At 33.8% G+C, this 27650-nt stretch overlaps 3 protein-coding genes across 7 annotated transcripts in view; 2 read left to right on the forward strand and 1 right to left on the reverse strand.

The window, feature by feature from the left end:
• The window catches only part of LOC132699070 (Ig-like and fibronectin type-III domain-containing protein 2), a 244429-nt gene extending 242815 nt beyond the window's left edge, over positions 1–1614 (forward strand). For 2 of the 4 annotated variants that reach the window (XM_060665534.1, XM_060665535.1), the window contains one exon: positions 8–1611. In XM_060665534.1, the coding sequence (XP_060521517.1) occupies positions 8–211 (204 nt within the window). In that variant the 3' untranslated portion in view covers positions 212–1611. Of the gene's footprint in view, positions 1–7 lie in introns of all 4 variants that reach the window. The other 2 variants (XM_060665536.1, XM_060665538.1) reach the window with 2 other exon arrangements.
• Positions 1615–8190: 6576 nt separating this feature from the next.
• Positions 8191–27650, forward strand: part of LOC132700175 (calpain-9-like) — a 119912-nt gene continuing 100452 nt past the window's right edge. The window contains exons 1-2 of one of the 2 annotated variants that reach the window (XM_060667342.1): positions 8191–8431; positions 18220–18452. In XM_060667342.1, the coding sequence (XP_060523325.1) occupies positions 18281–18452 (172 nt within the window). In that variant the 5' untranslated portion in view covers positions 8191–8431; positions 18220–18280. The remainder of the gene's footprint in view (positions 8432–18219; positions 18453–27650) is intronic. The other variant, XM_060667343.1, reaches the window with a different exon arrangement.
• Positions 18480–22215, reverse strand: LOC132700176 (protein D3-like). The gene is made up of 3 exons (XM_060667345.1): positions 21937–22215; positions 18883–19038; positions 18480–18820 (listed from the first exon to the last, which is right to left on the reverse strand). The coding sequence occupies exons 1-3, from the start codon at positions 22142–22144 to the stop codon at positions 18561–18563; spliced, it is 624 nt and encodes a 207-aa protein (XP_060523328.1). The 5' UTR covers positions 22145–22215; the 3' UTR covers positions 18480–18560.

A 27650-nucleotide genomic window follows, 5' to 3' on the forward strand; every position in this document is an offset into this window, starting at 1 on the left:
CATTAAGGTCCCTCAGAGTCAGCTGAACGATTCCGCAACGGCTTTGAATGGTACGGCTAATGGTAGTTTAGCCATTTCGGCAGCGTCGGGTGGACCAGGATGGAAGAACGAACCGCTTCACGTACCGGCTGCCCAAGAAGTCAACCCGACGCTCTACGAAGAACTCAAATTGGGACAAGATGGTGCAGGATTTAAGCGACTGAAACCCTAGTATGAGGGTCAGACGGGCCGTGGGGGACAAGAATCGCGGTTTTAGGTTGATAGGGACATTTTTTCGTCTTACCCAAGTACACTCATTGTGATAGTTTGTAGAGAGAGAGATTGTTGCAGTTTGTGTTGATTGTGCCCTGAAGTTGGATAAATCCTTGGTAATTATTGTTGTGTGCGCAATTATGCAAACAGCAGCTTTGCAGACCAAATTGCTTTGTTTAGCTCAGATGGCCCACAACACCATACGAGTTTTCAAATTTAGGTTGGGTATTTTAAGTCTGTCGACTAAGTAGGTCATTTCCGGGTCATCTTCAGGGCACGGGTATTGTATATGTTATTTTAATTAATATTCTTGCAATACCTCATTATGTAGCATATTAATTTTATTGTTTATGTTAGGTCGTAAGAGAACAAAATGTGATTTAAGTTTAAAAAAAAGGAGCAAAATATAATTTTGGGAAGCCAGATAGGAAGCGGTCTCCATAAAAAAATAAAATATTTGCACTGTATAGAAATAAATATTGACAAAATAGCGTATATTAAACTAGCGAATAGTAGCAGTATTGATAATATAGTTTTAGACGAAAACTGGCCGAGTGGTAAACGTATGAAATGTATATTATTAAAATCTCAAGGAACATTCGGTCGGCTTTTGAGATGTTATACTGTTCAATGGTTTGAGTTGAAATCACTGTTTTATGCCGCAGAAAATTTGTTAACAGATTCGGAATCAAAGTACCAACCAATCAATTCGGGAGTTCGTATACCAAAATAAACATATCAGCCGTCACGAAAATGTTATTCCTTCGCTATGTTTATGTTTGTCGAAAAAACAGCAGTTTTAATGTAAATTAGTGTGGATTTATCACACGAGTGAATGTGCCTTTAATCAACTAAATGTAAACTGTAAATTTGTACTTTGGTTATAATGTTGCTTGAGGTAGTTCGTTTGTAAATAATTCCCAGAAGTTTGTAATATATATGTCTCACTAATAGTGATGAACTAGCGTATAGCGAAATAAAATATGTCCCAAACAATAATTTTTATTTTTCCACCACTCGATAGCTTCAAATCTTCTTCAAACTGGAGCCAACAGATTGGATACAAAAATGATTATTCTAAGCTGCAAAGGATATTGAGATTTTTGACCTATATTATAAAGTTCCTGCCTTTTCAACAGCAAATTTGTCGAATTTCCACAGTCAAACCGTTGCCTAAGAAAAAAAATTATGTAACTCTAATTGGCCACGTGAAAACTCACTTTTTTTGCTTTATCACAAAACTTGACCATCTCTAAAGTTAAAGCTTATAATAAGAACTTTTCCTAACCTTCACTCTAAAATCTGCTCGGACGATTAAAACGTAAACTTCATTAAACACTGTCGCGAACCAATCCGAGCGGGTTAGAAGCGATCGCATGTTTTACCTTCAAGTAATATTAAACATATTAGGAACTTTTATTATACTTGCCTAGGTGTTTTATAGAAATATTACGCTTGCAATAAAATCTAAGGCGGTATTATGTGATTTACAAGTGACCAATAAGGTGTCGTTGTGAAGTTTGGAATATAATATTATGAAACATGTACTTTGGTAATTAAAAAAGTTTATAATTATTATAAAAGTTTAAGTTTATTATTAACCTCTAAAATCTAAATCTAAATACCTTAAATTAAAAATTAAGAAAACTAGGATTAAGCTTTGGCAGTCAGTTAACGTTTTGAGTTGACAAATATCATGAAACTCAAGCAGATATTTCCTAACCAAAAAATTTTAATCTTAAACTCCCTTTAAGTAAAGTAAAACTTTTTTTTCAATAACCATACCGTAATATTCCATAATAATCATAGTCAAATTGGTGCTACCGAGGGATATAGAATAATATCCCTATGCATTTTAGACCATGGATGTGCACAGTTAAGACTTGTTGTCAGCCCATCGCAATTATTTTTTTCATTAAATCATTATTTTTCTCGTTATTTTTAAAATGACTTTTAAAAAATTAAATTATGAAAATATCAAAAACGTAAATTCAAATTACAAAATTTAATTTGTTTTAGTATTAATGGTAACAAGTTTTTTTCCACTAACACTACAAAAGGTTTCCGACCGACTGATTGGTTTGTCTGCCAACCAAGGAAAATTTCTCCAATTCATTTTGTTTACAAACATTTTTAATATTCGTTAGTTCGCCAATAGATCAGTCAATCCAAATTACAACCGAAAGTGACTTACCAGTGCAACTTTTACCATCGCAACCAGTTTTGGCTTTTAATTCACTAATTCACTATCTTCGAAAAAAGTTACATCTTCTACGCACGTTTTTCGATGTCACCATTTCATTATTTAGTTATTTTGCAGTAGTAGCCTCGAATGACATCTATAGTTTAATATTTAGTTGCGATTGTCTTTATCACACCAGCTACGAAAACTTGCATTCCTTACATTACATTGTATGAAATTTCTATCAAAATAGTATCACAGTGTGATTCGTTCATACATAAATTTTCTCACCAACTTTTAATTACAACCAAAAAATAACTACAATAGACTTTTAAACAAGTATGTCTCAATGCAATGCTCTCAGATGGCGGTGTTTTTGCGGTTCGACTCTATTTTCACTTTACTCAGTAGAACATAGAGATGATCTTGTAAGTTTCGCTTCGGATTTTTTTACTGGCACCTAACACTGGTGGTACCTTAACAGTAGTCAAAAATTGATTTATGCTTGTTAATGCCATTCTGGTATTTACTAAGATTTAATTAAATTTTGGATCTTTAAACACGTAACCAAAGATCGTTTAATTTTGTTCGGTAGACTGATTTAAACTAACCAAAACTCATGACCTTTCCGAGAACTATGTAATTAGGTCAAGTGTGGGTCAATCTTCATAAATGTGCTTTGTAGTTATTTACTATTTCTTGTCATTTAGGGAAATTAGAGAAATTTCTGACGTCTCTGAGCGATATTTACAATGGATATATTACGTATTATGTAATGGGTGGGTTGTAAACTTTTCAGCTATAAAGATTAATTTAGAACTAGCATTATGTTGTTTATCGTCTAACTTATCCATCTAGATGTTTGTTTCTTGTTACTAATTAATTGAAATCTGTGCAGTTTGTAAACAAAACACCAACCGAGTCATAATGGTACCACGTAAACGGTATTTCGGGTTAGATTTGATTAGTTTTATACCATAACCATGCCAAATAGGTTTAGCAATTTATTAATCAAACTAACATGAAATATGTCCCCAAACGTGGTCATTTTACAACGTTGCTTTGTTGGATAGGTATCCTGATAGTCGGTGTGACAGTAAGATGACTTTTATACGGGGTATGGTCTGTTCATAGATATAAGAAAGTGACCAATTGCTTTTGAATGGGATTATCCAAGGGTGGTCATTAACATACAATGCAACAAGATTATTACCCAAAGTTTCGGAATTTAAATTCAAGTAAAATTGTGGTCCGTAATAGAAAATAATTTTATACCTACCTGTGTTTAATATTCTTTGGTTTGGTATACTACTTAGTTTAACTTTATTAGTAATCATTCTTATTTCGTGTGTAATACAGCGTTGTGTTGAATCGTGTGTGAATTATGCAAAATAAGTGCGAGTCTAGTGTATCTCAAGAGATGCTCCCGCCCAAATGCAGAAAACACTATTCTATTGAGACTAAGGAAGTTATAAACAATGTTTATTTGACTCTGAATGTGGTGCCAGCATGTAAGCATCTTTAGAAGAAACGGCCACATTGACGAAAATTCCAACATCATCTGTATGGAAAATTGTGAGTAATCTCATTTCAGCGAGGAAAAAAGAAGCGATGCTGACATTTTCTCGAGTGTAGATGAAAGTGATCAAGATATAATACGGCGTAAAATTTACCATTTATACGGGGAACAAAGCGTGCCTACATTAGATATTTTAATTAGGAGGCTTGAAAAAGATGAAACCGGTGTTAAATGTGGTTTACCTTATGGAAGTGTATTCAACACATGGGTTTTAGATTTTAAAAAATTGACAAAAGGCAAGTTTTACTGGAATCTTTTAGAATTCGGAAATGGCGGCTGGAATATCAAGACAAAATTAGGCTTTACAGAGAACAACAAAGGCCAAGTATTTACTTGGATGAAACCTGGTTCGACACTTATGATACCCCGGAAAAGGGTTGGGTTAACTCAACTGATAAGTGTAAAACAAATGCGCCATCAAAAAGAGGTAAAAGAATAACTATTTTGCATGCTGGCTCTAAATATGGTTGGATTCCAGATGGCCTTTCTCTGTCTGCGAAAAATATTAAAAATTCTTCTCTGGATTACCATGAAGACACCACCGCTGATATATAACAACTAAAGAAATATTGTTCTGTGCTAATAAGTGTATTTGTTACATTTATTAGTTTAAACAAATAAAGGAGATTTCTTCGAAAAAATTTTTAAAAAAGGTTTACAAAGGTTCAAGATATGCAAAAGTGTAGTAACAGTGTAAAATAATAGTTCTGTTCCTTGGGAGCTGATGTAGGGGATTTTAAACTCCTATTTAATTTCCAAACATGTTGTTTACTAAATGAAAGGGACGTGATTATTTGAAGTACCAGTAGCCGTTATACTGCATCCTTATCAAACGTTCTATAAACTACTCGGTTGGATGCGAGAACAGAGAAGTGAAAAGCACTACAACGTACCCGTCCCGTAACTCGTACTGCGTTTTATATTATATCTGCAGCGACATCGGTGAGATATAAAAGAGGAAGAAAAAAAACAATTACACGGAGTGTAAATCAAAAGAAGTACGACACCCGGGTACCGCTTCATTTCGCATAGTGTTTGTCCGAGCGTGACGTCACAGTTTCCTTTATTCACGGGATGTCGGTTTTTCTATGAAAAACTGTACCGCGCGTCGAGAAACGGTGCGTTTCATACTGCGGGCGCAGAAAATGCAAAAATTGACATCAAAGCAGTACCGGAAGTCTAATACAAAGTTATACATGCGATTGTTTTCGATCTGGGATAAAAAAGATGCACTGCGGAGAAGCATTGTGTTCCAAACAATTTTTAGAATACCCAATTGAAAGGAGGGACTAATAAATATACTCGTACGGCGCTTTCGGTTCCACCAGTACCGAACTAAAAAAGCACCAAATGCACAAGTCCATAAGGATCACCATAGGGCCCAATGCAACTTTAGTCGTCAACAAGTCAGAGAAAACTATTTAGTGCAAATGACAATGATACAGTTCGCCAAAGCGATTGGTAATAGTTTAATTGAAAAGATTTGTAGGCGGTTCTCTCTCTCACACTCTGATCATCGCATAATTCACCCGCAAAAGAGGGTAAATGAATTGAGAATTAAATTTAATAACAAAAGGCTCCATTTTAGTGATAACTGAGTAGAGTGTCAAAGTTACGTATTAACACAATTAAAATCAAAAATCCAAAAAAATCGCAGCCATGCGATATGGTGTTTTTTTTCTGAAGTTGGTGAAGCCCCACTGAGAGTATTTTTGTTGATAAAAAAATGTGACGTTCTCTTTGTGCAAAACTAAAATCCCATAACAATTTTTGCATGTAATTTGTCTTTGTCAAGTCGTGGCATATAATTTAAACACTAAAAGTATTCATACCAACCAATACAAAGTAAATCTACAGTTTGAATGCTCCACTAAGTCTGCATCATGCAAGAACATTTTTTTGATCCTGCCGATTTCGATAAGATCCCAGTCAGAATCTGCTTTTTCGCCTCTTATTAGACCCAAATCTACCTTAGAAAAGCAGATATGTACTTAAAACCATTCTTTTTCTGACAAATAATTGGTTTTCGCTCTTGATTTCGAGCAGATTATAGTCAAATCCAGCATTTTCATTACTTACCGGATTGAAATCCACTTTAAAACTGCACATTGCTACTTAAAAACCTACATTCTTGGATTGATAGGTTTTCTTCCATTATTCAAACAGATTCCAGTCAAATTCGGCACCTCCGACTCATATCGTACCTACGGAAAAATTTGTGCATGAATACTAATATCAGTCAGTCAAATCAAAAGTTGCCTTAATTTGCCAAAATTTTCATTTTACAAATTCCTACAAATGTGCCAGTTCTACAAAGTTAGACTGGCAAGACAATACTTTAATGAAGTGTTTATGCTTAAGTTTATTCTGGAGACATTTCTAACAGAATATTCAAAAGCACCAATGGAACTCGTCAAAGTTCAGGCAGTTTTAAATTTTTGCAGTTTTGAAGTTTTAACAAATTAAAACCCAACAAAGTTTAGTTGATTTTATCACAACTCAGAGAAGTAACCGAATTAAAAAATACAATAAAGAAATATTTAAAAAATGTAACAAATGCGGATCTAAGTGATAACACTGCAAAAATGTTCTTCATGTTTTTATTTTATTTGCTTAAGAATTTCAGACTTTCCCATACCATGTTGATGCTATTACCGATGTAAATATAGGTATTGCAACTAGCAGAATTGCAAGCTCGGGCAAGATTGTATGCAGCAGTCGACAAAAGTTTTGCAATATCCACTCAAAGGAACAACTCAACGGACGTTTCGGATGCCATTAATACTAGGAACTGAAACAGTAAAGCACCACCAAATGCATAGGAACAAAGTCTTAAAAACAGTGGTTATAGGTATGAGGTACATCACGAAATTGATAAAATTTGAGAAGTATAAGCATACTAAAACAATAGACCCACTGAAATTTCTGTAGAACACTTTAAAGTAAGCAGTTTTGAACTATACAATGTATAGCTTTCAAGGAATTAAGGGTTTGATTGTTGAAAAAGAAAAGTCTCAATATCAGCTGCCAGAATTTTAAATTGTTTGCGCATATCCTACAGTCCATGGAATCATACAGAATAATATTTCAGACAGTTTCGAACTAAACAATGTCTGCCTTAAAACAACTAAACATGGAATTAAATCTTTGAATGTTGGAAAAAGGAAAGTCTCAATGCCAGCAAAAATTTAAAATATGCACGTTTCATACAATCCACACGATATTTCGCAGTTCTCTTAGAGAAAGCGATAAAATATGTATTATTTATTATGCAGTTTTTATTAGAAGAAGATAACCGTTAATAGAATATCATCCAATTTTTTTTGAACGACACTTTCGTGACAAGTGTGTTTAGGCATCAGCATAAAGGGTAAAATGCCATGAGTGGCTAAAATCTATCGAAAACATAACATCCCATAATAGAGTATTTTAGACCAAAGAAGATTAGATCAGCCATCATTCCCTCGTTCTCAAAACTGTACCTCGGCAACATTAGTCACCATCCAATTTTCGAGCGGATTGGAGCGATATTTACGCTATATTTTAACTCCATAGCTATCAAATAAACACCTCGTACAAATTACTTTTAATGAATAAAGGCAGCGTAACATTGTACGTGTTTTTGGGGTTAAAGATGAAATAAAAATTGTCCAAATGTGCACTTCAACGGTTTCTTGTGGAGTTCCGAATAGACCAATTCGTACCTAATTAGATGCCTCGGAGACTTCCACTTCCACACAGGTGGGTCAACAGGTGCCTCAAGTAGCTCCGCCGTATTTATGCTGCGTTGCCGCTACTGCCAACCCATCAGCAAATTTATGGACTTTTCCATATTATTAGATTTTCCTACGCATTTAATCTTAGACCCACGCCCTAATCATAGACTTGTTCAAATTGCTCAACTTTCGATGTTCACAACAGCACTGAGACTACCATCATTAGAAGTTTTCCATCTTGCAACTTAAGTCAAGAAGTTATCCTATTGCGCAAACTACTATAACACACCCATCAGAACCCCGGTAAATAGAAGCTAAACCCGAATGAGTAAATATTTTCTTCTCCTTGATCCATCTTCTTCGGTATCTTCCATTTCCTTCGCTGGCAACGTCGACTTCGTGGTCTATCCTAGGCCAACCGCAATTTTGTCGCGGCCCGTGCATTTCCTTGCCGACTGCGATGAACGTCGAACTTGTCGGTTTCCACTCGGAAAAAGACGCACTCGCGCGGAATCCTTAGAAGGCCGCGACGAGAGATCCTCTCACGTGCTTTTCATCTCGCGTTTGTTTTTGTTTACGTAACCGGTCGTTATAAGGACGGATTGCCGGGAAGCGGAATTTGGTTTTATTGTGAGGATTTTAGTAAATGCTAACGAATGAACAGTGAAGGAATTCGGATTGATCTGAGGACGTATTAGAAGGGTGAGTGTGTAGAACGTAATTTACTAGAAAGTAGTTAGATTCAGTCCAAATCTAAAGTTTGTTTTTTTTTTTTTTTATTAATATTATCGGAGAAGTGATATCGTACTTTACAAACATTGACTTAGGTATTTTATTTAAAATTATTCGTCTTTAGCAAAAGTTAAATTGGTGTTACACTGTCATAGAAATTGAAATTGAGGAAGTGCAGGTTATTTTATGTAAAAAATGAGTAACTTTGTGTAAGTCCAAATGGCAAGGAGAATATTTACTCAACGAGATAGGATCGGAAGATATAAAAAGGCATAGGGTTAGTGCCTTATTCTTCTCAGATTTTTGCCAAAAACAGACAATTATACAGTGTTCAGTTCAGCAGTCGTATATTTGAGTCTCAGTATCAGAAACGCGAGGCGTTGAAGCTTCCGTTTTTAAAAGTGGGTAGTGAAAAAATCCTCGAAGCCACTAAAATTATTTTAATTAATTAAATTAATCATTTACTTGTAGGTCTGGGAAAGTTGTTTTTTTTTGTCAAAGATATAGGTTTGGCCAGTTTTCTTTTAACTAAAAATAAAATAAACTACAGAATAAAAGAATAGGTACATAAAATTATGGTGGTTTTACAACGCAACTTTTTCGAATTTAGATTGTTAAAATTTAGTTATAAAATATGATTTTACTGTTTATAATAAAAGTTTTTTTGAAGAGAAAAACGAATTATAATTAACATATGTAGGGTAGGTATGATATGCTACACCAAAAAATATTTTTCTGCCGAACATAATTATACTAAAACTTAATAAAAAAATCTGTTAACTGTAACCACCAAACTAACCTTCTTAGAATTTAAATCACTACTACGTGATTGTTTGTTTTCCGTATTGTTCAACCTTATTATTTTAAATTCCATACTATATAATCAGTTTATCAGTGTCAGTAGATCAGTCGCAAGCTTTTTGCGGTTACAATTATTGCTGAGTTTTGACCGTTTGTGTATGATTTCCCGACAAATATTTTGCAAGACAGAACATTTTTTTATTCTATGCGGGAAATTATTTTTAATTTTTATTTTTATTTATTATGATATTTAAAAGTAAATTCTTTTTTTATTATTTATTATTACAATTCCTTTCCCAATTAAATTACTCCCAAACACACGTGAAATACTTATCATAAATTTTAAAGTTAATGATGTGATATTCACATCTTGGTGAAAGTAAAATCGTTAGTAACCGGCCCATAGGCTTATTTAAAAACATTATTTTTCCTATTTAGGTTAGATATTTCATTAAATCGAATTAGAGTACTAAATTGGAATTCATTTTTTTGGAGTATTGGAACTATCCTTCTACACTATCAGTATTTGCAATTGCGCTCCTTTAATGTAAAAAAGAAATTGTACCGCGCTCCCCAAATAGAGATAGAATTGCATAACTAACATTTAGCTAATGGTAAATGAAGTTACACACGGCATTTCAAATGAAACGTTTGTATTCGTTGTCATTTAAAATATATTTAACAAATATTATCTAATTCAAAAAAATTATTCAATTTAATAAATAAACCTGAATTTATCATAAAATCATATGTTTTCTATGTTATCTGTCGAGTAGATAAACGAATAACTTCATTTTGTATTCTTGCTCTATGTCCATAACCAATCAACATTTCTATCTTGTGGGTTTCAGTTAAGCACTACAACTGATGAACAATGAATACTCTCCTCGCTCAAATGTGCGTGGAATGCTATGCTACAGTTCTGTTTTCTTTTAATGATAACGAAAATCTTTTTGATGTTCCACTTTTAAACTGTATTAAAATTGAATTAGACAATTTTTGTTGACTATATTTTAAATTACTAATAAATTGAAATTCGGAATACTTGTCTTCCATGATTTAACATTTAAGGAGAGTTAAACAACTAATTTTTCCATTTTAAAAAAATTACCTATGATGTCATATTTTAAATTTGGGACTATATTTTAAATTACTAATAAATTGAAATTCGGAATACTTGTGTTCCATGATTTAACATTTAAGGAGAGTTAAACAACTATTTTTTCCATTTTAAAAAAATTACCTATGATGTCATATTTTAAATTTGGGACACGGTTAATCACATTTTCTTACATCAGCCCATATTCATTCAATTATGATTCCGAGTTTGAGAGTTGGATGCTATGTTAACTGACAAATTTACTATTACGCACTGGATCTAAGACTTCAAACCAATACGTATTACAAGACATTTTTAAGAAAACTGCTTGTTTTTTTACGCTATAATCAAATAATAACTTTATTTTTGCTATTATGCTGAGACAAAATATTAAGAAAATGATTTAATTCCTACACTCGTGGTGAACACAACTGACAATAGACAAATTTATTATTTTCCTTGATAATTTTTTTTATATTGATAACTGTTTGTACATTTTGATTTATCATTTGTTTCTCAAACAATTGCAAACGATGTCTATTTTTCAATCTTTCTTCCAAAATGGCAGCAATTCGCTCCCTTCTATTTATTCATCTGGATTTTGATATATCGCTCGCATTATATGGGATGAGCAAGGAATCTTAAAATTCGTGGGTGGCTTTATTTCCGAAATAACGCCTGCCAAAATTTTAAAATACTTTGAATTTTTTAAAAATTCCTTCTCGACTTGAAATTTAGTACATCAAACAGACTTCAAAAAATATTCTTAACTATAAATCGTTTGTTAATACCTGCCGGGTGATACAGTTTTGGGGGCGGTGCTCAAATAAATAAATGGTAAATAGTTATGTTTCAGTTCATTAAAATTTTGTTCAGCTATGCCGACATGATATCCTTTTTCAATTGGCTTTTGCTCCGTTTAACAAATTCAAACTTTTTTTGGTGGAAATATCTTTTTTTATATTTTTAAATTCAATTCAAAAATATCTAAATGACCAAATAGCTTTGCACTTTAACGCAGAATGTAAATAACTGTTTACTAGGAAGGAAAGGCGTGCACAAATCATTTGAGTACGACTTCCAAAAAGTCACCCTGTCTTGATTTAAAAACGTTTAATGACCTCAAATAATGACTGTCAAGTGTAACTGCCAAAAAGCGAGATTTTAATTTTAGAAAATATCTACTTTAAGCTGTCCTGCTACATAAAACTGACTCACTAGTGTATGCAGCCCATTAGAAAAATATAAATAATTATAAAATAAGTCTTTCCACCTATTTCTACATTATTATCGATTTTTCGATTTAGTCGAATAAAACAAAAGAATTGGCAAATACGTTGTTAACTTTCAATACGTCATTGTGCATTATCATCGAATGTAGAACCCATACGTAATGGAATTCACCATATTCCCATCGAATTAATATTCGAGGAGATTTGTTTTGTTATAAACAATAATTATTAAAGAATACAATGAGGCTTCGTGATAATGATAACGATCTGAGTGTGGGGTATATTAAGTTTTTGCGCATGAAAATGAACGTCCGATTGTTTTAAAGTAAGTCACTTAGGCCATTGTTCGCGATAAATTCGTTTTTAATTTCGCCCGAGCGCACTTAATTAAATTAACAGAATTTATTTTTCTAATTGTGGATTAAAGTTGATTTCGTTTTTGAAAAAGGGAACGACGTGAATGTCTCCACGGAAACGAATTGTCGTTACTGTGTATTTTATTAGGGCAGTCAAGGAGAAAGAGGGAAGCGGTTAGCGAAATTAAATCGAACTGACTTTTACCATAATATTCTCCCGTTAGTTCGTTATATTATTATGGCGTATATGAATTACGAAATTAAGCCAAGTGTGGCAAAAATGCGTGCTTTCGTTATCTGATGTGGTCTTCGTTTCAGTGGCGCATCTAGTTTTTGTTCCCGATGCAATACTGTTTGTAAAAAAAAATACAAAATCACTGCCTGATAAATAACTTAGCAAATGAACTTTCTTCGAGTGCATTTCATCAATTCCTACGAGCAATAGTGTCGTCATATCTGGATTTTCGGAAAATTCCATTGAAAAATATTGCTCAACTTGGATTCTACAGACGCCGTAACCATCGTCCTATCTCTCTCTTACGTCTCTTTGCCAAGGTTTTTGAGGCTGCACTTTATTCACAGTTGTTTTTTCTGGTATAGAATGACATATATTTAAATCAACACTGTTTTCACAAAAAACTTTCAGTTCTTACAAACTTGGTACCGTTCATCCATACATACATGCTACTTCTTACAACTATTGCGGAAAGAACTCAGTTGGTTGTTGTCAATGGTAAAAAAATCTTGTTGTTACCTCGGGTGTCCCCCAGGAATCTCGTCTCGACCCTTTACTCATTAATGTTTTTTTCGATTTTGGCCTTTATTTCCCCTTTTCTGTTTATGTTTCTTTTGCCGATGGTTAAAAAGTAAAAAAGAGATTCGTTCCAATTTAAATGTATTAGAGCTTCAGAGTGATTTTGACAGATTTGCTGGTCATTGCAGAAACCACAGATTATTCTTAAATCTTGATAAATGTCGATATATTCTATTTACAATGAAAAAGGATTTCATAAATATTAACCTAAATCTTGATAGTAAACAGCTGAAACGAGTTAAGAAAGTAAAAGACTTGGGAATTGTTCTTGACTCACAGTTAAACTTCTGGGCTTTATTTTGAGAACTACCAGAGGGTTCAACAAGCATCTGTTAGTAATAATCGTGTATAATAGCATGATAAAGTCTCTATTAGAGTACTCATCCACAGTTTGGAATTCTCTGAGTAAATATATCATCAGAATAAAAAGCATACAAAAGTTTTTTTTAACAATTTAAACTTTAGATATAACAGAGATTGACACTTGTTCGTACGAAGAAAACTTAAAATTGTACAATTTGAAGTCGCTTGAAACTCGAAGACACTGTTTTGATCTTGCTTTTCTTTGCAAAGTTGTAGATAACCTTGTTTTCTTCTTTTTGTATAAATTACTTGAGCTTTAACGCAAATCCATATCAGGTGCGAACGAGACTGACATTTAGGTCGAATCACTTTTCTAAGTCTCCTGTTTAATTTAAGCCTTCGTTTATTTAAAACAGAGGTATATTACCTTCTTTAACTCGTAGTTATAATTTATTTAAATCTAACCTTTGCTTTCATTGTAGAGATATGAAATTTCTTGCTCACTTTCCAGGTTTTATTAAATAGTATAAGCGTATATTGTGCTATTCGGTAATTGGGTAGCTGCGTCTGCCTGTTGAATGGCCTGGAAATATAAATAAATAAATAAATAAATAATATAGAAATATCTATAGGTAATTATTTTTTTGGACTTAAGCTCATTGTATACACTCTAATGCGACTTGAATTCCTGGCTCACTCTCGCAATGAAACCCGACTAATTATATTGTTATCTTCCAAATAGTCTTTTACTTTGGAAAGGTCATTTTATTTTAAAAATAGAGAAGAATAGAGGACCCAAATGGCGACTCTTTGGAACACCAAGTTCCATCAACAAGAAAGCGTAATTTCATCACTCACCCATTGTCACCTGCCATAAATGTGAGCCCCTTGGTAAACTGAGAAGTTTTGGAGGCACTCTGAATTTATTTAAATTGACAATTTATGTTTTTGTTACCACAGAAAGAGATTTCAAGAAACAATTTTGACTAATGTTGTTTTGACAAGTATGACGGTATGACTCGAAGCTCACAGCTCCCTAGGAAATTGCCATGGTTCACCCAATCTAGTTCACATCTAGATGAGAGTATAGTAAAGCAGCCAGGGAGAAGGACATGCGATATCTTCTGGAATATTATACCTGCTTGATCCTTTAAGAATAACCACACTGACATTCTGTGGTCAATTCTCAGATAAAACGTATTCTATGTAGTGGATGTCTGCTATCTGTATAGATGTGGACAGTTTCGTAGGTAAGTTTTTCTGAAACCAGCAGTATACTGGGCATTTTTCCGACGACCGCGTTTACAAATTTTGAATTTGGATTTCCCTCTCTCCTCTAGAAATGTTAGTTGAATCACATGAGGGTTATAAGAAACAAGAAAATAAATTCGCTAGTTATGTTATATGTTGTTATATAAGCTAATTAATATATTTGAATTGCGGATTCTATATAGGTGTCCACATCTGCTTTAAGTTCGTTTTTAAACACCATTACGGCCCACAATTACTTGCAAAGTTCTGGTTGGTCTGAGGAAACAACGTTTTGACATTTTATCTGATAAAGTTGACTTAAACTAATTATACAAATTGCTTTTCACTTAGCGAAATATTTCAAGCTAAGCAAATTAAAATAACGTATTGCCCTCTAATTCACCGACAACGCCACTGCTCCATTTATTGTGGGCATACTACAGGCCACTGGCTTTCGTGTGCTCGGGTGCATTTTTGCTGCCGACCATATTCATTTTTAATTGCACATAACTGTGATTTCATGTCGGGGCAAATAGTTAATCAAGAGCGAACAATTATTATAATTGCCAGCAAATCCGTAACGACTGATCTCCTAGTTACAATAGTGCCTAATTGCAAAAAAAGTTTTGGACGATTTGTCGTCTTATTAGGTCTGCTGTCTGTGGTTCTTTCTGCGCCACGAGAACCAAACGAAAAGTAGAAAGCAACGCGGCTATTAAAAATTTTCATTAAACTTTAACGACCGAACTGAGTTTGAAATTGATTGAGTTTCACTCGCGTTGCACTTTCTCACAAGTTCGTTTTAATTACAAAAGCTTATTGCTCTGTAATAATATCGAGCTCTGTTGAAGAGACGGCCGGTGTGAAAAATTGGCGAATGATACGTTTTGGGCCCGCGTTACTTTGAAGGGATTTTTTACGATTCCCGATACTTAGGTTTTTATTTTCGGCTATAAATTGCCGTTGAAGATATCTAGTTATGCAAATGTACCGATAATATTTACTCCTGCTATATGTTTTCTTTCATTTAGACACTGAAAAAGTTAGGTTAGACTACCTGTAATTTATGCAGCTTCACTTTACTTTATCAAGTGGAGCGGCCACTGTTAGTCTGATATAAACAATAGATATAGATATAGATGCAGTGAGATACGTATAAGTAAAGGGGTATTTCGAGAAAGTGTTTCTTGAATGCTAACAGCTAAATAGGCGACATTTTAAAAAACTTTTATTATCAACAAAAGATCACAGATAGTAGAGATTGACAATAGTATTGGACAGAGGTGTACCTCAATGTCGTTATCTGATTGATTACATTGAGCGGTGTAACCATATAGCTATAAGATAATATTATAGTGGCCTTGCTACGGTAAAAAATGATGCGCCGCAGGTGGCTATGATATTTTCCTAAAGAAGGTGTGGATCTTTTGCCCAAGCGTCACCCCCAACTAACTGAGTTGCCAAATTTCCGTAATTTTTCTGAAAAAATCGACAAATTTTCATAAGAACGCAAAATCAGTCTCTGAGATCTGAATATAATTGGCAACGCTGAACTAGGAACTGCTATCGCCAGACACTACTAATAATCTGTGCTATTGTTTTGGTGGTTATGATTGTCTCCGTACCTTTTTCATGTTTTTGCGAAAAACTTGTGGTTGTGCTCCAAATTGAAGAATGTTATGTAAAAGATAATTTAAAAGATTTAAAAGTGGGTTCTATAGTGGCATTTCGTGAATTCGACTTTATTTACATTTTCAATAGAAGTTCAACCAATAAGTTTATAAAAACAAACTGTTTGCGCCGATTTACGGGCACAAATTCGGGAAAAATTAGCTGCTATCGTGTCTATAGCGGTTAAAGAACCAAAACGCTAAAATACCTACAGAATTGTCTTTCTACACCTTAATTCCATTTTGCCTGAAAATTTAATGTAATTTCGACATATTTTGAGAAAATACTGACGTAAAAATGCAGCATCCAAATATTGGCGACCTGCCAGCGACCATGTTGGTTGTTGGAAGCCGCAAGGCCTAATGGGTCGAACGTCCGAAAATGCAATTATAGCTGCCATTGGTTAAAAACAAAATTTCAAATGTCGCGCACGCGCACATTGACCAGACCTTCTCAAAATTTTGTTATATAGTTGCTTCACAAGTTCCTGTACTATTAGTATAGGCAGGGTCTCGACATGTCTAGTAGCTACATGGGCGTAACATACATCAGTACGCTGATGACACCCAAGTTAAATAAAAATTTAGCAAAGTTTGCAATATACTCACATGATAACGGCTTAATGTTTATTGCAAATAAGTCGGTCATTATTTACTTGAAAGATTAATGTTAAAGTGCCGTTTGTTTCCAAATGTAAAACTTTTTATGATAAATTAAGGTTCAAGACTCACGTTTCTAAAATTTTACAAAAATGTTATTGTAACTTAACGAACTTATACAAAAAAAAACATGTATTCATTTTATATTCAATCTAAACCCAAAGACCATATAAATGAATGAATTACGCTGACTTAACATCGCCTCCTTTTTACATAAGATGCTCAAAACTGGATACCCGGAATACTTGATGGGAAAAATTACGACCCGGGGTACTGTTCATAATCGTTGTACACGTTTTAACAATCTTTATGAGATACCAAAAATGCAAAAATGCAAAAGTGTCAGAATTCATTTTCATTTAGGGCGTGTTAAAAAAAAAAGAAATTACATAGTTACTTATATTTTTGTCTATTTTTGTTAAATGTAGATTACCCTTGACAATGTTATTGCTTTAATTATGCTTCTACTATTTTAATTTTTGTTTTTGCCTACTTCAACAGTATTATTTTTTATCACGTTTATTGTTATTGTTAATCTATTGTTATTGTTACTGTTAGCTGATTTGCTTATTTATTTATGATATTTGCTACAAAAATTTGCCTTTTTGCAAGCTGATTTGTGGATTTTTTTTACATGCTCGGTTAAGTTAACAGCTCTTCGCCTTGTGAAAAGTAAAGGCGTTTTCATTTATTTATTAATTTATAAGGTAATTGGGTACAATTTAGTACCCTACGAAACACGCTATATTAGAATAATGAAATCCATGCTACGAATAAAATCAGATCCAACCTGTTAAATTTTAGAAATTTCAGTTTTAAGAGGTACTAGAGTAACACAAGGACTTAAGTATGGTATACCCCATATTTTTTATTCTTCTACATCTTCTACCATGTATCAGCATCCTTTTAGGTGGGTTCATACAAATTCTATAGAAATTAGCTCGTAATGATATGGCGGTAAGCGAGGAATTCTATTGTAACATCTCTTCGGAATTATATAATTAAACCAGGTATTTTAATGCTTTTTGCTCCGCTATCTTTGTCTAATGCATTCATTTATATAGGATAGATAATACATTTGGCATTGCATGAAATTTATATCACAAATCTTTGGCGGATTATACACAAGTATAATAAAATTTAAATGATGTAAGTACTGAGAAAATATGTCACCGCCATCACAATTACCATAACCGTTCCTCTATACCTAAGTTAATTAGTGAGGTTTTAACATCAGTGACTCATGACAAGAGGCAGTAGGAAGGTTATCATAATCGTATTCTTTCTTAATATACTTAAGTAGCTTTAGTTTTGTTTAATCTAACTACTTTTCTAGTAATGAGTGGGTATTGAAGGAATCATTATTTTATAAATGTCAACAATGCTGTTGCGTCCTTACCCAAAGTGTTCTTAAATATTTTTCTTGCATAGCCTTTACGATTATTTTTGAAGCGGACCATTTCAATGCTACCTTTAAGATTTAACATAATGGATTGGGACAATTTCACTTTTTATAAGCCCGCACATCGGGAGTTACCATAGTGGTTTATAGCCACTTATTTTTTGTTTCAGTGCAGGATGTAACGCTTAAAGTGTCGGTGACAAGTGCCCGTGACTTAAAAGCTGACTCAAAATGCCACAAACTGTTCTACGTGGCCACCATCATAGCCACAACGGACACGCTTTATTCAACGGACATTATCTAAATGGTCACGCTAACGGGATGGCCAACGGACACGCGCATCACAACGGCCATACGTCAATCTACCAGCAGAATGGTCAAGCCAAATGCAACGGTCATTCAGGTAACGCCGAAATTGAGCAAACAAAGCTGCACGCTATAATTCTTTATTTTTCAAAAATACACTAATCTGGCTAAAATAATTAATATACTATGGTGTCGTATGCTGAACTCAACCCTTTAATTGCTGGTGAAGCTTAGGAACGTAGTCGTCCCATTGAGCTTGAAAAAAGTTTCCGGCAACCAACTCCATGTTGTATTTGGTAGAGAATTTTTTAATGGAAAATAGTGGTCTATTTGCTCCGGATGTATTGGGCACCCTGGGCTCGTCGAAGGTTAATTTTTTAGGTTGTTTGTAAATCAAAATCACGTAGCGGTGAAGGCCAGTGCCCTTAGGGGGTCCCGCTCCAACGTAGCCCGTAAGCACTTCACCTAAAAAAAACAAACGAAAAAGCCAGTCACTTAAACGTATTTAAAGATTTAATAATCATAACCTTTCGAAATATCCACTCCTGGTATATTACCGACCAACCAGTGTCGCCACTCTCGATTCTTTGGAGTTTGGCGGCTTGGAGCATCGGGATCTGTCATGCAAATCGTGTAGAATGCGTTTTCGTCGGCATTCCATTTGACGGACGGCTCATCTTTGACTGCAACATTAAAATAGACATTTTCTCTGCTCTTTTGCATCTTTAGAGAAGATTTATAGGCTGTTGTTAATGTTTCACATATTATGCATATTATAAAACGCAAAGCAAAATTTACTTTGAATTTATTTTAAACAGACAAGCTCTCTTAAACTGTTTTTCTTCAATGAAAGGAATGAAGGGAATCAGAATAGTAGAACAACATACGTTTATGAGTACGAATCTAAAATATTTGTATTTGACTGTTGAAATATTTTTTTTTAATGTTAGGAAATGTGTTATAGGTTTGGTTAAACCGTTCCCTATACAGAGTAAAATTTGATTTTAATACCATCTATGTATATTCTCGATAAAACGGTTGCACGTATAATTTTTAACTATTCGTTTAAGATAACAACACTCAATTATCGGGAATAATGTGAAAAGAGTACCCATATAAAACTATAGTTAAGAGTAGAGCTCTCTGCTGGTGCAGCTTTTGGGTAACAAAATCAAAGTTAGACATAAATATCTAAATGATTGAGTATTTCAAAAAATTGTTATGGAGGAGGAAAAATGACCACCAAAATGTAGAAAAAAAAACAACGCCCATATGGAATGCGGAAATGACGCAGGAAATGCAGAACAGAGAGCTGCGAGAGGAGCATTGATAGATGAAGCATTCTGGTGTAGTTGTCACATAATTCATAATCACATCATTTAACCAGTGTTAACGTAATACTTAAGTTTTAAAATTTCAGGAAAGACTACATATAACTAATAAATAATTTCATAATTTTCTACATAGTTAATTTTCCTATTATTCTTACATCATCACTCTTCTAAATTTTGACAGAAACCTCATTTTGTTGAAGTATATTATGCGGTTCGATGTGTTTAGGCCTTTGTTTGTAGGTTCTACCAAGGTTGTTAAAACAATGATTGTTCATTTAGTTTTAACCACGATACCTAAACCGCACAGCAGCGTTAAATCATCATTTCGATAAATTATATTAATTTGTTTTGCAAAACTAAAATGCGTGGTTGTGTTTCTAGGGTCACATTGAAATGTCATCATCATTTAGACTTCCAAACAATTAAAGCATTGGTAATTCAATAACCGAAAATAAAACTCGTACCAAAACGTAACCCAATCCGGAAACCGTAGCATATTACCTAGATATTAAAATATGATGTTAGCCTGAAAGCCGGAAAAGTACAAAAACAAGAGTCGATTTCAGCTGTTTATAATATTTTGTTCAAGGACAGACGCTGCATCCGCATATAACCGCAATACGCTACTTGGTATTAACTACATCGAATAAAAACAACTGTTAATTGAGTTTATGATTTGAACTAATCACGCTGCATAAACGTTGAGTAAAATATACTTAAGACGAGTTAAGCGAGTAGCAAAATAAATAACATTTATAGAGTAGTTAAAATATTTTAGTTTAACGGTGCTTGGCTTCTTCCTATGGAATCTATCGGAATGCTGCCTGAAATGACGACGTTAGACGAAGTTGCTCTCTAGTTTCATTCAAAAAAATTAATTAATTTTGCGTAAATTGGAAAAACATAGAAAAGGAAGGACTAGGATCAATTTTTGCAGTAATTGAGATATTCAGATATTATGCTGATATTATCTGAAAGAAAAAAACGAATCTTTTATATAACACCACTTGTAGAAACTAAAATAAGAACTGATGAACTTACACCAAAATCATCTTTGTAATACGCATAAAATTCTAGTTTGAACCACTAAAATTAAAAATAAATGTATATTTGTTCTAGAGGCCTTTCCTTGAGGCAACTTTTTTAATATTTTAGATCAGCTTGAAAAAAGTTTATCAAAATCCAATCCAAAAATCTAGCCAGCAATATAGAATTAGAAGTTTTAATGACTATATCGTAATACGATGTCATAAATATGAAACATAGGACCAATACGTGGTTAGGTATGGTGTGTCTCAAAGTAGATCGTCTTAGCTTTTGACAAACCCTCCCTCAAAAAGTAATTATGGTCTTTATACCTATTGTTACTTTCGTAGAGTAGGGAATTCATTAAACAAGAAGCCTACTTCATATTTTCACCGTCTGGAAAATAGTGAACAAGATTTGATAAGAAGGAAAATATATTTTCTTTATCAACATCAGATTGATCCCACTTTAGATGAACTGAGAAAAATTTGATGAGACGATGAAAATAATATAATTATTAGCCGTGCCAAATGGTATTTAAATACAGCAAACAAGACAATTGCACTGATTGCGCCCTCACAGATTTAGTTACCTTCAGGAAAAGTAGGTTTATAATTTACGAACATGAAACTCGATTCGATACACGCTATACGGTGACCAAAGGATGGGTTGGTTCCAGTAAAAACCGACTTATTTCGGTAATTATTGATAATTTGTATACATCTTATTTTCTATTAGTACTAATGTGGTTTCATTATGCCTAAATAAACCAAATATAAGCCTTATATTTTTAAAACACGTTAAAAGTCCGCCCCTGCAATACCGACTGGTCAAGGGGGGTTATTTGTATAACTGTCACCAAAAACCAAGGCAATACTATAGAAATCACGTCCTTTCTTCCAAGATCATTTGAATAGAACTAAACTTTTTTTACTAACAAGCAATACCTGAATTTATATGCTTGTGGCCCATTGTAAACATTTGTTTAAGTGAAGATTTAATTGCTTTTCTATTTATTCGAAAGACCAACAGTCGCAAAACATCACGCAACTACATTATTTTGCACAAGAACAAAACGATTTGTAGCGCGTGAAAAGTTTCATGGCGTATCTTCATAATCACCACCACCTACCTACGTGTTATTATTTTCGCGAAACGGCGACAATTCTCACACCAATGCGTTGCAGTTTCCCTGACCTTAACCAACAAAATGAACCTTACCTTGTGTCGGAGCAAGTTCATTGCCCAAATTAGCTTGAACGCCGCCGGAATAAACGACTTCTGCGGTCTCTTTGGGAGCGCCTTCAATAACGTCCGGTACCACTTGGTGTTTTTCCATACTTTCCGCGATATTTTCACCGCCGCAGCGTGAAATGCAAGTGACCAGAAATGCCAACGCGGCAAATGTCAAAGCGAGATGGCGTTCCATTTTCGCACAGCGCGACTACGTCGTGTGTGATCGATCCCAGAATGCCGCATGCAATGAGAGAACGTCTCCTCGGCGATCGAAAATAATGAAAACGGAGGTGTAGGTATGGTAAAAGTAGGTTTCGAGGTTTCGCAGGAGCAGCGACTCGCTTCATTAAAAATTATTTACGTCGCTAGGTGGCGCGTGAATAAATTTTCAAAGATGAACACGGCTTCATTTTTTTCCCCTAAAACCCCATGGAGAAGTCACAGGGTCATCTTTCGTGAATTTTAGAGCATAGAAATGTGGGCAAATAACCAAAAGTGTTTGTTTCCTTAAAATATTAAGACGCTGTATTTTTGGATAATTTCTATTAAAAAAGCAGGAAAAGTTATTCTCTATTATAAAAATCTGTAAGCAAGACAAGATTATAACCTAAAAATTTGTGTGTTGTGTTTTTCGACGATATTTTTGCGACTAAAATAATATCTAGCCAAAAATCGCAATGATAATAAAAGGCCTACAGATTTTGAGAAAGGCTTTGGAAGAGACTGAGATTGTAAGATGTGCTTAACAGAAGTTTATTCAGCCTCTTAGACTAGGAAAACATATTTTTCAATTTCATTAAAATTAATAATAGTTGCATTAGCTATTAGAACCCTATTGTATAACCATCATAATTCTATTAAAAAGTTTTGACATACAAAATCATAATATATTAAGAAGATTGAGATAAAATTACCGACGGTCATCTGTGAAAATGACAAATGAGAAATTTGGCAACATAGAATCCTTCCTCACTATTTTTACCCAACAAAAATTTAAAAACATCCCTATGGAGCAATTTTTCTCCTTTTGTCCAAAACATAAACACAGCAGTATTTATTCTACTTTGTAGACTTTATCAGAAGTGGATTTTTTTTGTAAATTTCCCATTACAAGTTTAGCAATGATGCAATTAACCATGATATTTGTCTACGCAATTCTACGGGTCTTTCAAAAATGTTTTGGTATACGGCAGTTCCTATCAAACTGCTCCCAAATTTAAATAGTATTTAACTACATTATAGGGACTGACCAAGTGAAATTTCACTGTATTGCACCGCCGTATTTTCAGCTTTCCTTTATTTAGCAACTTTTAATATAAGCTATATTCTCCAATGTAACGTCAATTTTTGTCAATGTTTCGAATGAACTGGTATTTAACAACCAATTACTAATAGCAAAACCTAAAACAAACCAAGTTTTGACGAAGTTGCATTTTGTTGTTTGATTATTTGAAATTAAAATGTATTTTGTCATTAGCGATATTTTCCGCCAGATCAATTGGGTTTTTTTACTTACTTTATTACTTTCCTAATGTTTTATTCACATGTTGGTAACGCAAAAATGACCCAACGGAACATGACCAAAGAATCACCATTTGGCATTTATCTTATGTAAAAAAATCATTTTAATTGGTAAAGCATAAAACTGTCAACTAATTGACTTTTACGAACGCAGCTGATTTTTAGCTATATCATTTTGAGGAATTGAGGAGGAGGAGGAATCCCGTCGATATTTCCTATTCTATCGATAAAATGGCAGTGAGACATCACTTTGATCCGTACCTTTTTCTGGATACAGTGTCGAGGGATTCTATGACCACTTGTCTGGTTTCCTTTAAATTTTTGGATGCAATATTCGAACCCCAATTCCAGTCGACCCTAACGAGATTTAACAATTTTTAACATATAAGTTTATTGTTTTCTCCGCCATTATCCCCTAGAGGAAATATTCCCGATTAAACGATGTAGATGTTCGAATTCGTAGAACAAGACAATCGTTGTTTTGAAATCGCATGATACACGAGGCGATTACCATTCGACAACTTATTCTATTAATATCTGACCGAAAGTTGGCGATAACATCTCCGGAACCCTTTGTTATGTATATGCAACCAAGCTCTTATTAAATTATTATTAAAACGGTAGATACAATAACGAACAAAACCGTCCCGTGTGTGATTCGAGTGGAAAATTTTTACAGTTATTCCCTATCGACGGGTGGTCTCTCATTAGAACACGGCGGATGGAACGTTTAAGAGTGCCGTAGATTTAAAGATGTCACGGAATAATTTGTTAGGGGGAAAATGGCGCGTAACGTTCTCAATCTCGCTTCAGATAGGTTGTTGGCATTTCGTACTTGTAAAGGGCTATAAAACCAACCCAAAACTAACCATCAAGTTGTTATTAATTAATTTATGTTGGCAGTATTTGGAAATATTTCAAATTGGGGTTAGAAACATTAATTTTTAAGAAGAAGTATAGGTAAATTAATTTCTTCGCAGAGTGAGGTTTATTTATCGGTTAGTGGTAAAGTCTGTTCATAGATATAAGAAAGTGACTACTGATACGAATTAAGGAAAGACCCGGGCAAGCTGTAGGAATGAAATATGGCCGAACAGGTCCGTACTTTGCTCAGAATTTAATTGTTTGGGGTTTTATTAGGAAAGATACTAAACAATATTTATTTATTTATGTATGTATTTATATTTAAATCTAAAATAAAATTACAAATTATTTTTATTACCTACTTAAATTACTTAAAATTATTTACATAATATATCAGTATGCCCAATTTTGTGGAGGGAGGTTAAAAACTTCGGTTTCAATAAGTTTGAGGACATTGGAGTTAACGAGTTGTTACGACGAATGGCCGATTTCAGTTGTTGCCAAACATGTTCAATGGGATTAAATTTACAGTGGTAAGGTGGAAGCCTTAAAACTGTATGCCCTAGATTTTTTGCATAATTATCACAGACGTATTATTTTTGTAGGTTCAAGCTTTGTAGAACCTCAATTAATTGCTTTTTGGTATAATCTTTGTGAAAATAAATGTCGTTATTATACATGTAGTTTTGGATTGTTGCTTTTGTGTCACATGAGGAAGGGGTTTTAGTCAACTGTCTACTATGATAACTTGCATTGTCCATTACAATGACGCTATTAGGAGGAATGTTTGGAACTAGTTTGTTTTTAAACCAGCTTTAAAATAAATCAGCGGTGGTGTCTCCATGGTAATACAGAAAAGAATCTTTAATATTTTTCGCATACAGAGAAAGTCCATTTGGAATCCAACCATCTTTAGAGCCAGCATGCAAAAATAATGGCCCGTTTGTTTTACACTTATCAGTTGGGTCAACTCAACGCTTTTCCGGGGTATCATAAGTGTCGAACCAGGTTTCATCCAAGTAAATAATTGGCCTTTGATGTTCTCTGTAAATCCTAATTTTTTCTGGATATTCCAGTCGCCACTTCCGAATTCTAAAAGATTCCAGTAAAACTTGACTTTTGTCATTTTTTGAAATCTAAAACCCATGTGTTGAATACACTTCCATAAGGTACTTCTGCCACATTTAACACCGGTTTCATCTTTTTCAAGGCTTCTAATTAAGATATCTAATGTAGGTATGCTTTCTTCCTTGTATAACTGGTAAATTTTACGCCGTATTATATCTTAATGAAATGGGATGATTCAAAATTTTCCATACAGTTGATGTTGGAATTTTTGTCAATGTGGCCGTTCCTTCTAAAGGTGCTTGTTTGCTGGCACCACGTTCAATGAGAGTCAAATAAACATAGTTTATAACTTCCTTAGTCTCAATAGAATAGTGTTTTCTACATTTGGGCGGGAGCATCTCCTGAGATACACTAGACTCGGACATATATTGCATAATTCGCACACGATTCAACACACGCTGTATTACACACGAAATAAGAATGATGAATTTTACCTGAATTTAAATTCCGAAACTTTAGGTAACAATCTTGTGGCATTGTATGTTAATGACCACCTTTGGATAATCCCATTCAAAAGCAACTGGTCACTTTCTTATATCTATGAACAGACCATACTTAGTAATGTGCGAAGTTATTTTGGAAGCGTTTATCACTGCAACCTTGTCTTTATTTGTGGAGAACCTCAGCGTGTAAATACTTATCCAACAAACTGTAGCAATTAGACAAATTGCAGCAACTTGTTGCATTGTCAAAAAGAGGACAAACTTATAGGTGTGCCATAATAGTTCACATGCAACTACTTTTAGGGGGATGTGGGATTCTCCAAGCAAACAAGACTAAGCTACAGTATATGCCACGGACACTATATTTACCTGCCAACTAACATATGCCTCACTTTGCCAATGTGTATTAAATGATTTACACAATTTTTCTACATAATTACATGTGCTCGAACGAAAATTTCAAATTTTTTTATACAATAGTAAATAAATATCTATGTCCCATATATTGTTGCTTCAGTATTTTACAACACTTATCGCGGGTAGACGTGAGCAATTGTTTTCGTCGAAATGATTAGTCGATTTTAATTGCATGCTAGTAAGCACCCATTCGTTACGAAAAAATTAAAATAATATTTTGAACATCAACAAGACCGTCGTCTACACGAAAGTCACCGGAACTGTTCAATGTCAGTCCCAGACTACGATATCGGATTCTTTTTTACAATGGATTTTCAAAGCATAAAAATATTTTTATTCTGATTACTGATGTCATTTGAGTACTGTTGATTAGCAGACACGAACAAAGTACGTACGTACGTGAGTTATGCCATCAAGACCCTAGTTCACCAGTGAGCTTTTTTCACTGTAACTGGTAAATTATGTAATAAATTTATAAACATTATTTTTTGGCTGCATTTTTGTAAAAACACACATTGACACATTCACTGCTGACCTGTGACATCACTATCACTGCACATTGATTAGTTTATAATTCGGTACTCGTAATTGGGTTTTGTAAGATTACTATTTTTACCATTTTTAAAGTTGATAATTATTTTTCTGTAGTTGATAATTATTTTTTCTTCAGAAATATATATCTTTATAATATCAAGGCAAAAATCTAAACATGGAATGATTAAAAGTGTGCATTGGCGTCTCGAGTTTTTAAGAACGAGGTATACTTAAACTTGCACATTTTCACAAGAGCGATAAAAGTTAATAATTATTATAAAAAACAATCTTCCTCTATAAATTTTGTACCGATTGAATTGAGAATGTGAAAAAAAAAGTACATACCTAATTAAATAAAAAAAAGCGAGAACAAATGACGCAAATAAATTAAATGTTAATAATGCTAAATAATATAATATAACTCTATCTCAATGGAAGTGCTAGTTAATATCTCGTGGCGTTATCAGGATTTTAGTATTACCGGCTTGCAGTGCAAGATTCTATAGAGGACAATTATACCATTTGCATGTCGCATGCAATCGACGTACACTAATAAAGCCTTAATTTGTTTTTAAGTATCCGATGAATAACAAATATAGGTAAGCATTAAACTATAAATGTAGTGTTTTTTGTCGTAGGCTTCTAAATAAATGGCTTGTTTGTTCGGGGTGGAAATATCGAAATATGAGCGGATATTTATTGCCTGTTTCTGATTATATTCCATTATTCACATTTTTAAATGCAAGCACGCACATTGGAGCATTGCTTAGCTTTTGAGTACCCGCCTACTTC

The sequence above is a fragment of the Cylas formicarius genome, unplaced genomic scaffold (genome assembly GCF_029955315.1).
Source record: "Cylas formicarius isolate icCylForm1 unplaced genomic scaffold, icCylForm1.1 PGA_scaffold_3__17_contigs__length_32017465, whole genome shotgun sequence".
Classification (NCBI taxonomy): Eukaryota; Metazoa; Arthropoda; class Insecta; order Coleoptera; family Brentidae; genus Cylas; species Cylas formicarius.